At 44.3% G+C, this 15,710-nt stretch overlaps 1 protein-coding gene across 1 annotated transcript in view; it reads right to left on the minus strand.

Moving 5' to 3' along the window:
• Positions 1 to 1,039: 1,039 nt before the first annotated feature.
• LOC139282603 (receptor-type tyrosine-protein phosphatase gamma-like) overlaps positions 1,040 to 15,710 on the minus strand; it is a 357,625-nt gene continuing 342,954 nt past the window's right edge. The window contains exons 18-30 of the mRNA XM_070902394.1: positions 14,941 to 15,023; positions 14,605 to 14,739; positions 13,517 to 13,651; positions 12,524 to 12,699; positions 11,097 to 11,232; positions 9,893 to 10,039; positions 8,619 to 8,712; positions 8,115 to 8,191; positions 6,882 to 7,010; positions 6,205 to 6,351; positions 5,062 to 5,204; positions 1,920 to 2,055; positions 1,040 to 1,387 (exon numbers count right to left, since the gene is read on the minus strand). Coding sequence (XP_070758495.1) covers positions 1,238 to 1,387; positions 1,920 to 2,055; positions 5,062 to 5,204; positions 6,205 to 6,351; positions 6,882 to 7,010; positions 8,115 to 8,191; positions 8,619 to 8,712; positions 9,893 to 10,039; positions 11,097 to 11,232; positions 12,524 to 12,699; positions 13,517 to 13,651; positions 14,605 to 14,739; positions 14,941 to 15,023 — 1,688 coding nt within the window. The 3' untranslated portion in view covers positions 1,040 to 1,237. The remainder of the gene's footprint in view (positions 1,388 to 1,919; positions 2,056 to 5,061; positions 5,205 to 6,204; positions 6,352 to 6,881; positions 7,011 to 8,114; positions 8,192 to 8,618; positions 8,713 to 9,892; positions 10,040 to 11,096; positions 11,233 to 12,523; positions 12,700 to 13,516; positions 13,652 to 14,604; positions 14,740 to 14,940; positions 15,024 to 15,710) is intronic.

Raw genomic sequence — 15,710 nt, forward strand, 5'->3', positions numbered from 1 at the left:
CTGGATTTTTCCAAAAAGATGGGGAATGTCATGTCATTGCATCATCTGTTGTAGTTGAATGTTTGTACATGTAAAAATCACTACCGGTGGCATTTGTATGTCTGCGCTTGCGTGTGTGAGTTCAGACGACATAGCAGCATACAAGAACATAAGAGGACTGAGGGAGTCCGCGTCCACCTGGCTGGGAATCAGCCGTGAGCACTGGAGCGGTAAACTTACCGGACGCGGCGGAAATCAACCGGCCGGAGGCGGGAGGCCACAAAGGACGTGTACAAAAATCACAAAGTTATTATGATAAGGATATATTTATATATGTATACATACAGTATTTCCATATATTAAAAAGCATAATATGAATTATACAAAGAAATAATATCAACATTTCACAGTAGCAGTTGTTACACCACCTTAGGTATTCTAACATGGGTGTGACTCGCTAATAAGAAGGAGAGTGACAAGAAAACAAGGCAAGAAAACAAACAAAACAAAAAAAAAAGGTGAAGAGGAAATCAGTTTTAGAAAACAAGCGCTACTTGTCTGTGGCAACAGGTTCCAAGATCTCAGTTCTTGTGGTAAATGAGTGGTAATATGTGTGCTAGAGATGAGCAGGGTGGAGGAGGCCACGCTGAGCTGAAGTCAAGTAGCATTTCGCAGCTCCGGCGGAGAGTTCGCGCCTTCCTCCGTCCACTGTCTTAAATCAACCGGTAGGTGGCAGTCGGAAACAATGTCCTTCACAGAAGCAGTTGGTTTAATAAGGGCCCAAGCTGTGGAATGTCAAAAAAAAAAAATAAAAAATAAAATAAAATCTGAGCTCGAGTGGAGAAAAGCCAAGTGAGTCAGCTTTAGTATAGGCAGTAACACTGACATTATATAGTGCAAACAAGAAAAGACAGAAAAGTGTTTCTCGTTGCCTACCAACGCCGTCGTGAAACTTAAAAACGCAGGTGCAAACCCTTCAGTAGAAGAACATTAAGACATAAAATGGCGAAAAAAATAAATATCAAAAACTTTTTATCAGTGTAAAAAAGTAATCAGGGTATTCATTTTAACCAAGAGTCTGGCAAAAAGGCCTCAAAAAGTCTTGTCCGCAATAGTTCCTTGACATTTTACAAAGTTAAGTGCCTCCTTTGTGGGCTGCAGGGACCTCGCAGGTTTTGTTCGGACCCAAGCGATGCCCTCAGCTCAGCTCCCGGCCCCACCCCCGAAGGTTCTCTCTCTCTCTCTCTCTCTCTCTCTCTCAGACCAGCGACTCCATGCTCTCTGCCTGGTCGGACTGATCGGACATGGACGCCACGGTCCCGTTAATGTCTCTGGCCAGAGGACCCGAGCCGCTCTCCTTGGTGCTGACGAGGCTGAGCAGAGCTTTGTATAGGTACTGGTACTGGTCCTGCGGACCCACCAGCGACAGACAGAGGAAACAAAGACAGAGAAGGACAACAGGTGAGAACAATGCATTGCATCACTTCCATGCCTTTTCCTCCTCGCTTTGCTGAGCGTGGGTGTCTTATCGACCTTTATGTCACCATATCGAACTAGATTTATCCAGCGTAGACGTCGCTTTCTTCTCCAAACCTAGCTCAATCCTAGCAAACGGGCATCGAATCTTGGTCTTGCTCTCCGTTTGATGCTCACGCCTGTTATTTTGATCACTGGCAAGTAGCCGCGGTAGAAGCGGGATAATGCACTCTGACCTGTGCGGTTATGAAAGATAACAAGACGCCAGTCTTTTCAACCGTGCGATATTTTTGTTAGCCGCACGGCATTGTCGAGTAATCTCATTGCCGGATCCCTGTCACTACATGAATGATATACTTAAAGCTCCTTTCGAACAAGAGGCATTATCCCGATTAACTGGGGACTGTTCACGAATAGAGTGTATCTCTGGGGCGGCTGGGCGTCATTTTAGTTGCCAGACTCACGATGTCTGTGAAGACTCCCGGCCTCATGAGGTTGATCATCTTGGCCACTTGGTAGACGTCGACGGCGCCCTCGCTCTCCAGCTGCTGAGACAGGGTGGTGAGGGCACACAGCATGCCGGCTGACACCGCTCCCAACCTGACAACACACACACACACACACACACACACACACACACACACAGGGTCTGAGGTTAGCGTGCATTTCCGCGATAATATTAATATCAGAAAAGCTCTTACAGTGTGTTTCGTCTTTACAGGTGCGTCAGTAATGCTGAAACCCTGGGGGTTGTTTCAAAAGAGCCAAAATGAAACGTATCTTCCGTGCGCGGCAGACATTTTGGCTCGAGGGTTGTTATTACAGAAAAAAAATCCCAGAGAATGCAACCATCATCAACATGTGGTCCCTTCCACCTGACGTTGGGCGTTCCAATATTCACTGGAAGACTTCATTGGCTAAAGAAAAGACTTGCTTTACATTATTTAACCACATCAGCGCCATGCTTACAGTGTGCCTCAGCTGCAGCGTTGGAACATAAACTCGCGAGAACTTGAGAGCAGCAGTATGCCAAAAACAACACCCCCCCCCCCCCCCCCCACCGATCATTAAATGTTTTGGACAGCAGCTGCATGTACACTGTTATTGTAATTGTGCGTTTCATCAGCCCCTGACACTGCTTATAAATCCTTTAGCATACATTTAGGGGGAAAGACAATTTTCTCATCATGCCGGGCCTCTGTCCCCCAGTTATTATCCAATGAACGCACTGGGTTCACAGCAAGCTGACGACTACTGAAAGTGGATTTTCTGTTTGTCATCATTGCAATTATGCCACTTTGCCCCGCCACTACCCAGGTCATGGCCCCGTTCATGTCTCCCTATCTTGTTAGATTTACGGTATAGCTGCAATTTGTTGATTTTTTTTCCCCCTTCTTATAAATGATCTTTCACCAAAGAAATGGTCTTTATGATTCCGTCAAATCCACTGGCTGCGGGAAAATTCCTGACTCGGGATGCCGCGAAGGCCTTCACAGCTCAGCGTTTGAGCTGCTGTCATTGGACAGGCCCTCGCGGATCAGGAACGTTCAGGAAGATTTATTAGCAAAGTGAATCCACCTGAGGACGACAGCTCAGCCCCGGTTGCGAGGCTCCCTGGAGAATGCCGCGTTGCCTCCGTGATGTGGAAGGGGGTCTTCCTCTTCCATTAGCAGCCCTGTCAGGAGCTCAGCAGACGCCCCGGCTAACAACCCACGCCCGACTGGGTAATGAGCGCGCGGACAATTAGGACCAGCCTCTAACTGGCACATGTCTTAGGTGCTGCGCCAAAGCAACCGGATGAAGTGCTCAATTAGTCACTTTTCTTCTCGAGGATGCGACGTGCAATCTCCATCACTCTAATGAATGAACATGTGCAGAGCTGCTGGATTAGAACGTGGATCAAGAACACGAATGCTTGTAAATACTAAAGGCTTTTTCATAGGGTTTTTTTTTTTGTTGGGAGCGGACACTGGAGGGGGATTCAAAGGTGTGGACCCAGTCAACACTCTGCATGAAATCAGGGCTGGGTGTAGAAACTCAATACTTTTTCAGCACAGGTCAAGTGTCAAAAGTTGAGGCTGAAATGTTTGGTCAGACTCTGACCGAAGCCCTCATATTTATTCTGTAGATGTGGCGAACGGAGAGCTCAGCGAGCCTTCTGGATGCAACCAGTCAAAACAGATTTTATTGATTTCACCTTTTCAAACCACACGGGTGTCTGACTGGCTTTGCCGCCTTGGATGAATTTATTTTTCGCACACTCCCACTGACGTAAACCTATAACAATCTGTTGGGTTAAATGTGTTGCGCTAAATGAATTTAATTTGGGCCAAAGCTTTTAACCGAGCTTTGATTGGTTACCATTCCTTATGTTTTCTGAGCACGCAACGCACGCTTGGTTATACAACGTGACCGTAGCACTGTGACAAAGTGCCGCGAGCTCTTGTTCTTTTGTTTTTTCAAATATACAAGAACAAGTTCATTTGAAATGTTATTGCATGACTTCATCACTATACCATAAGACATGACAATGCAGAAAAGAGCCACAGCAAGTACTGTAGTTCCCCTCATTCTGTTATGTCCAACTACAATTTAATATGCAACTGAGCCCAATGAAGCGCAGTCTTGTATTCTTTCTAAACGGACACATCAGAGTTTGCAGTATCTGCTTAGAAATCAGTGCATCTAGTGATGTGGTGACAGAATGTTAAGAGTAAATAATTCATTGACTCGCTGGATGGCCTACGATCCAGATTTGACTCCAAACTGGCCGGATGCAAATTTCAAAACGTGGCGAGGAGCGAGGGCTGAATATTTATTTGGATTTCTTTGAGAAATCCTCACTCAAAAGCGTCCAAGATTTGAAGGAGCAACACTGTTTAGCCAGCCAGGATTTCTTTAGATTCTTGCAGCTGAGACATCATGTTGATAAAAGACTTAATGAAGAAGATCTGGAAAAAAAATCAATATCTGGACCTGGTATATTAAGAGTTTTTTATTTCAGCATACAGAGCTGAACGGCAGCACTCAAACTGTCCACAGGGAGGCAGACAGCGGTGCTGGAGGGGCTGAGAGAGCAAATCATTGGCATGTGTTCCGGGAATGCTCCGGGGATTCACAGCTCCTGGAGGACAATCAGAGATAGCGTGGAAAAAAGGTTTTAAAAATTAAGTTGGACTTTTGTTTTCAGGTCTTGCATTTGGGGAAGATGCCACCGCAGCTTCTCGGCTTTTCTAAAACGTACGTGTTTAAAATAATGCTGGTCGCTAGTAAAAAAACAAAAACAAAAAAGAAGCCATTACGAAAAAATGGCTATGTCAGGGGCCGCCCACACGAGCAGACTGGCTTAATGTAATGCATTTTTGTCATGGAAAAATGAACATTTGCTCTGAGACTCGTATTTGATAAATGTTGGAAAGGATGGACTGAATTTGTCAACCCCCCCGCTTCTCTCAGTTTGTCTTGATTTATTTTGGTTCTGAAAATCGAATAACGTAGCGTACAATGCGTATAATGTAAGATGTTTTGTTCGTGTTGACTTTCTACTCAAATGAAAACAACCCCCCCCCCAAAAAAAAAAAAGAAAAAGAGTAAATAAAAACTGACTCGTCGTGGACGATGGTTGGTCCATCGCGGGCGGCCGCCTCCTCTTTGATGACGTCGATGAGCTCGAACGCGCTGCTGACGGGGGCATCCGGGTTCGGCCACTTGGGGCACTGAAAGTGACGGACTTCTAACACGTAGTCATCCTGGTCGACAGACAGAGGGCGAGAGGGGCAGAAAGACAGCAAGAGTGAGAGAGAGAGAGAGAGAGAGAGAGACAGAGGTTAGATGGAGGATGTTTGGTCTAGAACAGTTACATTCAACTTACTTGAGCTTTGACCGAAACGATGAGATCGAGATCTTTTATATTTCTGATAGGGCTGAAATTAGTATCGGCAAACTACTGGTTTGTAGTTATAGACTGTGTACTTTTAACACCTTAATGAGCAAGACAAATATAGATTACTTTTTAAAAATTGTAGTATTGTTTTTTTATATATATATATTGTATTTATGGTCATTTATTGAAAGCCACATGACGAACTAACGGACAATATCTAAAGAAACTGGAAACAACTTGAGATACCAAGATGGCAGGCAAGATGAAATGGTCTGGTATGTATATATATATATATATATATATATATATATATATATAAGAGTTGTGTATGTGTGTGAAATATAATATGACTCAGGTTTTGCTCCCAAGTGAGATTTGCACACAAGGGACGCAAACACCTGTGAGCGAGCAGCTTTGAAGATGGAGGGCTGGGGAAGAGTCACGTTTCTTGCTCAAATCTACAGACCCGCAGTTTTCCTCCGGGGGGGGGGGGTCACACTCAGCGCTCCGGTCCCCGGCCACTCTCAAAAAACTTTCCTGCACGCTTTGCCCTCAAATCTGTGAGTTGCAGACTCATTTTTGTTTAAATTCGCTCCGCTCTCTCTCTCTCTCGTCAATCCACCCTCCCAACCATAAGCGCCACTGTGTTCAGACGGCAGTGGACGGAGAGGGGGCTAAGTGTGTTGTTCTTCATGTTCTTCAAACTTACTTCAAGCTTTTAAAAGGTTCTTTAAAAGGTTTCACATTGGTACAACACGGTGAAGCACATGTTTTTGTAAATCCTGTATACACGATGCCCCCCCCACTGACATATTAGAGCTCCCTCTCTCTGTCTCTCACACACACACACACACACACTGAGTCACCTGTGTCGCCTCCAGGATGAAGTCGTGGATGTTGATCTGCTCCTCATTGGACAGACAGAGTCGGTCTTTACTGATGAGGGTGACGGTGAACGCCTCGCAGTTCATGGCCTCCTCCCGACTGGGCCAGTACACAAACTCATCCTCCGCCTTGAGAAGAGCACAGAAGACGGCTGTTTCACCACTGTGTTCATCCGCTCACCTCATGTAACAATGTGTCAACATCACTGAAACAGGCCAGTCACCTGTCAACCAACCCACGCGGACACAGTAAGGAGGTTTAACTCGTGACACCGGGCGTAACAACGGGGTCAGCTCCTCAGAGCTCTCGGCCCCTTTGCCCTCACCTACTTTGTGAAGAGGTCTCAAGAGGAAACTCTCAGCTGGGAACTTGTAGCGCCATTTAAGAGGACTCCTAGTGGTAAGACGAGATCCCCAGATTTCACGCAGGTCCCTCTGGAGCCACAGAAGGCTTTATACCACTTTTTTTAGTATAAAGTTTTTAAGCAAATGCACTTGTACTCCCCAACAGACTTTACTGTTGACCACAATTACACAAAATGGCACATGGCTCATGAAGGTGCGTGTGATTCATAATACCTTAAACACAACCTTAGGGAGGCACTAACTATCACCCCCCACAGTATATATGTGTGTGTGTGTGTGTGCGTATTTCCTACCAGTCCATGGTTGGCAGGCAGCATAACAATAATTTGTGCATTGTGGTCCCAGATCATCCTCCAGAAGTCTTTCGTGGTGTGGGGCAGAGGATGCTGGGTAATGATGAACTCATTACTCCGGTAGTAACCCTGTAAAAATAAAAGTCAAGTAAAAACAACAGCTGGGTTCAGTGGGAGAGTCACTCCACAGCGTCTGCACCACATTCATTTGGATTTCGGTTCCACTTAAAACAGTGTGAACACGCGCCGTGCACGCTACTGAGTGAATCACCAGCTCATCGTCAGAGATTCATCTGCACGGTTGGGATGTGGTTTTCATTTTAAATGACTAGAGCTGAAGTGCTGTTAGCTGAGCCACGACTTCACGGTCGACAGGAACAACAACAAGGCGTTGGCCTCACCCGACAACAAAGACCAGCACAACAGCACGACTAGACCACCTGCCTGCCTTTTTACAGGCTTTTGGGTTGAGGCTTACTCTCAACTTCTTAGTTACTCTTTAAAGGGGCACTCCACAGGTCAAGGTCAGTTTACTTGTCAAGGAGGCTACGACTCAGTACTACGCAGGCTACCTGCTGTATACTGTCTTTTGTGGTTCTGGAAGAGGTTTTCTTCAACTCTGAGAAAATGTCATAGTATTGATCTTTTTTTAAATGGAAACTTGTTGTGTTACAAACTGAGTCATGCTGTAGAGGTCTTCATGGTTACTGAAAATTCTATTCAATTTATTTGGGTTTGGGCAATTTTATTGCTTCGGGTCTCAGATCTGTATGTCAGTATGCCGAGTACCTAAGTGGTTCTTAGTGGACTCCCAATCATGACTCGGCTTTTTTGAAGTGCATCGTCTGTCAATTTTGATGAACCGCATGTAGTGTTTGGGACCAAGTATCCAGTCTTTGGGGTCGCTAGTATCTTGTACCTCAGCTGTTTTGATTTCGACCATTGGCTTGAATCTGTCTTTTGCAAGTCGACCAACTTTATGGAAGTGCAACACTGACTTGCTGGAGTTACCCCGTTAAAGCTTACAGCATCCCTCAAGTTCCAAATTCCTCCCACTTCATATGATGTTGTAAAACTTAGCTATGCTATGAGCAGTGTTGAGTGAAAACATCAACATGAGCTGGGAGAACATTTGGGCATCGCTTTAACAAAGTCAGAGAGTGTATATTGACTGAGAGCATTTTGTCTTGATGTCGAAGATCATTGACTGACAGAAAAAGTGAAAGTGCTCACCATGATGTAGGAGGCATTAATGTAGTCGGTGCCTTTGATGCCGGGCAAAGGTGCTAGGCCGACCCTCGCTCGCTCTGCTGCTCACAGATAGACAAAAAAGACGGGGGGGGGGGGGGGGGGGGATTTGGGATTTTAAAGGTCGGTGCTGGTTCAAGCTCTGATAGCTGCATTGTTTCAAGAGGTCTGGCCATATATGCTAGAATTATTTAGCAATTGGCTGACGGCAGTCATGTTGCCTCATCTAAAAATATGAACTTACAGCTTGTGGTCCAACTCGTGAACGTGTCATTCATGAGTTCAAAAATGCTCAGTGTGGTACAGAACAGAACAGAAATACTGTATGGTTCTTCTGTAAAGTCACAGGTAATCTATTCACTGAATAATGTCAATGGTTTCCAAGTGCAGCTATTTGTACTGGGAGCTTTACTTTCTGCTGTTTGGCCATTGCTGCCGGAGGAAGTTCATTTCACATATGTTATGTTTTTGGATGAGCGTAACACTTACATGGCACCACGGAGGAATTTCGATTTTTCTCTTTGTTGCACTCCTTCTGAGCGTTGAAGCATTCCACGAATCTGGCATTACACTGTGTTACCAACTAAAACACAAAAAGAAGAAGAGAGAGCCCGCGGGCGTGTTACACTTTGTCAAACTTTCAAATGGCAGGCCAACTCAAGTTTTTTTCATTTTTCATTCACAAACACTCTGAGATTTTGGGGAAACATGATTCGTTTCCGTCCTGAATGGAATTCGCAAAGAAGGTCGTTATCGATTTGATCTGCGTCCCGTGGTGAGAAAGGTCCGGTGTTCCCCTTACCCAACGGTCATCTCTATGGTGGCTAACCATAACCTAACCTCAACCTTGACTCCAACTACAGAAACATTATTCAAAGGGAAACACTTTCCCCCTGCTTCTAGTCTTTGTGCTACCATAGGCTAAACATGTCCAGGTCTTGTTTCCCCACCAAAAGAGGACAAATATATCTCCCACCAATTTAAAAAAAAACGTCTTTCTTGCTAGAAAGCTAGCCACAATTGCATCCAATAAGCACCAAGGTTTCGTTCACGGTGACAGAAGTATGCAGAGTGCTGTTTTTCCAGTAAAAACCGCTTTGATGCACAAGCTAGCTGCTCAAGTTTTACACCAAACCAAAGAAGTGGCCCAAAGAAGTTGGGAAACAACCACAAAGACCAGGGGGAAAACAAAAGAGCGACAAACAATGACTCAGTTCTGATCCGGCCATGAAGGCATAAATGCATTACCATAACAAAGAAGGCTGTTGTTTTGCACAACCCTTGGACTTGATTGCGACATATTGTGATGAAATAACAGGAATTACCTTCCTGCTGTCAAGACTTCCAAACAGCCCCAATCACACCCACAACCAATACACACCAGGGCTGGATGATAAGAACGGCTGAGAAATTGATAAGGAGAACATTTAATTCAGGATGAAATTATTAACAAATAATATTTTACTTATCATTTCAGTCGACATCCTCATTCTCATTTGTGCCAGAGGGGAGCATCATAGCATGAGTCTTGGTGGAATCTCATAAAAACAATATGCTTTTGCTGGAGGAGTTTCCTATACAATGTAGGGATGCCCTTAATCTGAGACCTTTGGTATTAAGCATCTTTTGATCCTGATCTGATTTTTATTTCAATTCATATGTAAGTCAGTCATTTTAATGCTATGTTCAGTTTTAATGTATTAAACCGTATCTGCTTGCAATCCGATGCAAAAAACTAACACAGATCTCATCAGTCACTTCACCTTGAACTGTTTCTCCAGACGTGTCCGGCCGCTGTGCCCCGATGCCGTGATGCTGTTGAAGTAGCCGTGAAGCTGGCTGGCCGCCACTTCCGTCTCCTTCCCAAAAATGGCTTCCATCAAGGCGTCGTGTATAAAGATGTACTGCTCCTGGATCAGCCAAAAGGTGCCAAAAGACAAAAAAGGGTGTTTAGCGGCTGGTATGGCAGATCATTGTACAGGTGGACTTGTTTTTTGGCATACCTGAACCTCAGATTCGCCTTGCAACTGCAGTTTTGAAATAAGATTAAGGATTGTTATAGCCTCATTTTGGGTCTTTCTTAAGACTTGAAACATGGCATGGGATAAATTGACTATTCTCCCCGTGCAAAGGGTTTAAAAAATGTTTTAATTCAAGTTAAATGATGTATCGGTCTCACACACCTTCTGAACATACACCCTTTTTACACTGCCATTTCACCGTGACACTGAGGTTTGTAGCAAGAAAATTGAAATTGAAATTGAAACAATTGAAAATGAGCGACTGGATTTCTACTGGATATTTATGGTCCATCCGAATACTGACCACATTTTCATGAACTTCCCTTGAGGATGAATTTTAGTGTTTTTGGTGAGCCCCCTGACTTTGACTCTGTTGTCATTCTAAGGACAAAATGTCCTCTTATACCCTTAATTACCCCCTTTAGCTTTAATGGGGCGTAACGTTGCCATGAATATGTTCATGGTCCCCAGAGAATGATCCCTTGGCATTATCGTAGTTACAGCCTGTTTGTTTTCTTATTTTTTCCTACTTGTTTCCTTTATTACTTTTTCATAACTTTTGTATTTCAAGTACTAAGTTTTTGAAGTTGCGCCCTCTCCAAACATGCTGGCAGAGAGAGTTCTGGTCCTGTCTAATATCCCCCCCCCCCGGGGACCAATAAAGTATTTCTGATTCCTATTTCCTCATTGCACCAAAAACTCCCACTTGAACACAAGAGATTGCATAACGTAATAGTCTGATGGTCACAACATTATTTGAGTACATTTTTTTCCTGACCTGCGGTATAAAACAACAGGGTTGGATGACGGGTGTGACCCACGCCACTGTTTGTCTAAATGGGGTACCAGCTAGCAGAGAAAAAACTGTTTGCGCTAAACCCATCAGAAGAAACAATGATCTACATGAATGTGTGCTATGCGGAGTCAGACATACAGACATACAAACCTCAGTCTGGACTAGGTAGTTGCGCTGGGTGCGTATGTGTTTGAGGAAGCCGAGCACATTAACTGTGCCCTTGTCTCTGATCTGCTGCAGCATGCTGTCTATGACGATGTACGTCCCCGTCCGACCCACTCCAGCGCTGCAACACAAACACAGTGACACTGAGGAGCAGCCGGAAGAGTCAAAGAGATGAGAGGCGATCGAAATGGTTTATACATGCGAAATTAACATTCAAATGGATATGAAATATCTTTTATGCATTGCAGAGGAGACAGCAGAGGGCTGTCAGTAAACGAGGGATTCAGACTTCAGCCCGGGATATTGCAATTACATAGTCTGCACTTTAAATGCCTTTCCTCATGACACGCTTTTAATTCACGTCACATCCACGACATACTTGCAGCAGCAGTTTTCAGCCCTGTGAGATTGGGCGGTTTTAAAGCTAGGGCCCCTTCGTTCTTTATTAGTCGTCTGTTGTTGTGAGTTTTGGCATCCCTTCCGTGCATGTGATTATCCTGTCACGTCAGACTGTGACTGTATTTCAAAGGGCGGCCTTTTGTCATTAGACATAACATAGAAAATTTGACAGTTTTTTTTTTTTTTTTTTTTTACAGGTATGATAGCCATGTTAGCGTGCACGCTCTCACATTCAAAAGGAACTGGATTTCATATTTGGAAGCTTTCCCCGTCTTTGATGAAATTCAGAACTGAGCAGTTAAACTAGGAAAAGGAGAGCATATAATTAAAAGAACAGCAGATAAGTGTTGTTGTTTCTACATTTTGGCCGCCAATACAATTAACACCCACACTATACTTACACATTTAGGATGTCCTGTGCAAAATGGTAGCAATGAGTGGTGCGTCTGCAGCCACAACGGTGAGGCAGCACAACAAGTTATTATTGACCATCTCAGTGCAGATGATAGCAGAGGGCTTCGCACTCAATTACCAGTCATTTCCCTGTCTGCCTTACTGTAAAAATGCCCTTGAACACAAGCTGGCAACTGTGAATGCAAGGTTCAGTGATGCTACTTAAATGTGCTGCAGCTGTTTTAAATGCAGCTGCAGGTGTAGAAAAGCACAGAGGGAGATATGTTAAATGAACAGCTATAGGTTGATTTGATTTGAATAAGATTGTAGCATTTTTGCATTTATTGGGGCAGTATAAAAAGTGCATTCTTCGCAAACATTCGAAGGATGAAACTGATGCCTTTGTGTACAAATGTTCTGCTCTCACTATGAACAGGGATTTGTTATCACAGACTTTACACATATTATCCACCGCCAGGCCCTAAGTGTTTCCTATTTATACTAAAAGGTTGTAAATAATGCAAGTGTGTGTGAGGACAAAACAGTTTGAATGTGTACAATGACAACACAGTCTAATAAAATGTGATTACAGCCAAGTGAAAGCAGCGTGGAGACGCTACCTGCAGTGGACAAGCATGGGTCCCATGTCAGGCATCTGGGCGGCTGAGGACCTGCGGACAAAGGTGAGGACGGGCAGGGTGTACTCAGGGACACCCATGTCCGGCCACTGGGTGTAATGGTACTGGAGCACCGTGCGTTCACTCTGGGCCCGCGCCTTAGGGTTCCCCTTCCCGCCCTGGACGGATGGGAAGAAGGAACAGGAATGGTGTTTGTTAGGTTGGAGAAGAATAAAAAAAGACATGGCGGTTTTGAAAGCATCACGTGAGGAGTACAAAGAAAGCATCCTTTACATTCACTTACTAACCTCTAAAATATAGTCAGACTCTTGCATTTACCCACAAACCTTTAAAACCAACTTATTCATGAAAGTAAAGTGAAGTAACAGCTCATGATGCAGAGATACCATCTGGTCAGTGTAATTAGTATTAGCATTTCAGATTACTGTCGTGGCAGAAGAGCCAGTTCACATGACTGTCTTGACTTTGGCTTTTTTCAATCCTAGCCTTTATCATGATGATAACAAATACAAAACCCAACGGGGCCGGTCTACTTCAACCTCCAGGCCACCTTTTATTGTTGAAGAAAGTATAGGAAATGCAGTGTTTTTGTCATTAAGTCAGCGGGCCTTCATGAGTGGTTCTATTCAAGAAAATCAGGACTACTCAACCAGATGACTTGCACACCTCCAACAAGTCATCAAGGTAAACAACTTAACCTTGCTGTGTGGTGCAGTGGAGAAAGACTCGCACTGTGCCAGCGTGGCTTGACTGCTCACAGCTGTTCATGGCATGCCGACAACCCCCCCCCCCACGATGCCCTTATCCCTAAAACCTGATCTGGAGAGTGCCACACCTTGCCATATATAATTGAATTCCATCATGAAACTGAAAACCAGCTTTTTGAAAAACACAAAATCCTTTTCAGAAACACTTTGAAGCAAGAACTCCTTCCTGTCCAGACAGGAAGTCCCACTTCCTCCCTCGCGTTCTCACCTTTTTGACTTTAGTGTTGCGCAATGTGAAGCGGCGGACAGTGTAGCAGGCGTGAACTTTAGTGCTTTTCAGTGTGACTACCATGTTGCCGTACTCTTCACTGTTCTCTGTTGGCCAGTACTGGTCACATTTTCTCTGTAGAACAAACACACACACACACACACACACACAAATCAAATAAGAATTACTGTCAACAAATTGTGGACGGCGTGCCAATTTTAAGAGTATGTATTGAACCAAACTTCATGAAACAGATCAAACACCTGTATTGTTTTTTTGTGGTGAGGAATGTTCTGCGGGGCTAAACACATCCAGAAGGACGCCAAAGTGAGATTAAGCATATGAAATGAATTCTGTGACCCGGTGTATAAACCTCTGACCCTCAAGAAGAAGAGGGCTCTCCCTTTCCATTTGAGTTATAACATACACAGGAATGTGTAACAGCAACGGCTTCTCTCTTATTAAACTAATGATCCTGATGTGCCGTGGCACATTGTATACCTCATGGGGAATGATGAGTACTTTCAGAAATATAATGCTCTTTCCGTCGCAGTCCGACAATCGTCTAATAATTGTTCGGGGGTGAAACGCAGCTTCCCTGTAAATGAGCGTCCATTAAGGACAGCTGTTGTCCTTAACCTTGGACAGTCGAGCAAAGCGCTGACATCTGTATAATCAGGTCTAGAGCCAGGACACAACAGGTCCATAGACCATGGACAGTTTGACTTGCCATAGCAGGAAAAGCACAGGTGTCAACTACATTAAATTTGCCATGCCAGCCAGCCAGCCAGCCATGCCACGATACCGAGGCCCTGGAATTGGCTCAACTAAATGAAATTGAGCCATTATTGAATTCGTTAATTACACTGTGTCAAACATGACTGCTGTGAGAAACGGCTATTGCTAGTGGCAACTATGTTATCCTAAGCAGCACCGAATAGGGGTTACTATTTTTATGGTCATTGAGATGTATTACTTGTACATTACTGAGTTTAAAAAAGCTGGGTTAACAAGTTATGAAACATTTTAGAACCTTGCCTTAAATGTCCAAAAATTTACATTGACTTCATGTGCGTGTCAGAACATACCCGGCCTTTCTCCACTAAGTTGGTGATCATGACGATAACGCCGGTATTTTGCTCCCACACCATCCGCCAAAAGTCCTCAAAAGTGGACTTGAGAGGTCCCTGGGCTGCGATGTAAGCTTTAGGCTTGTTATAACCCTAATGGATGAATGACGAGGAGACAGACTTAATTTGGCAATATGTAGCATATAGAAATGATATCATTCTGTGTATCCAAGATATATTTATTTATTGTTTTGGATTTGGTCTTGCAGCCATCATCTCCAAAATGATTTTACTTCATCATACAAACACACAGATGCGGATCAGTGTTTGAGTTGCCCCAGTGCAAACACTCACATCCACGTAGTTGACATTGATGTAGTCGGAGTGTTTGGAGTCCCTCCCAGCCAGCGGCCTCAGCTTCACCCTGCTGTGGTCATCTGAGGAGGAAACATGGAGCAGTAACACAGTGAGTGTGTCTGTATGACAGAGACCACGGGAAGAGCATGCCTAAACTCTAACCCAAACACAGCGCTGCACATGAGATGTTATTATCTTGGTGACCTGCCAAGGCATCTGCTCCCGACCAGGAAGCACGTTAACCTTTGTGGTAGAGACACTGGTCAAACTGGGTTGTGTAGCTTTGCACAGACAGCATGTACTCTAATAAACACAAGACTAAGCTGCTTTTAGCCACAGCCAGCAGTTGTATGACACATGCAAAATATGTATTACAGGCTGACGGCCTGTGCGTGGTGCTTCAGCGCTAGAGGGTTTGTGGTAAGTTGGTTGGTCTGTTTAACCGTTAACACTTACACTTTGGTTTGGAGAAAGACCTGTGATTATTACATTTAGAAAAAGTACAACTCATTGCACAAATCATTGTGCAATTTTGGACTCTGCAACCTGAACAAGAAAGATGCGAGTATGTTTTCACAGTGCTTGCTCAGAGAAATTTCCGGCCAATTACCTGGCCACATTTTCCGCGACATCGGGTATGAGCACTCACGGTCCCCTAAGGATTTTAATGACACCATGACCTTTCTTCTAGTGCCACTATCTGGGCCAAACTTCCACTAATACATACCTTAAAATCTAGTGGGTACATGACATTTACTGAGGAAATT

The sequence above is a fragment of the Enoplosus armatus genome, chromosome 3, assembly GCF_043641665.1.
Source record: "Enoplosus armatus isolate fEnoArm2 chromosome 3, fEnoArm2.hap1, whole genome shotgun sequence".
NCBI classification, from domain to species: domain Eukaryota; kingdom Metazoa; phylum Chordata; class Actinopteri; order Centrarchiformes; family Enoplosidae; genus Enoplosus; species Enoplosus armatus.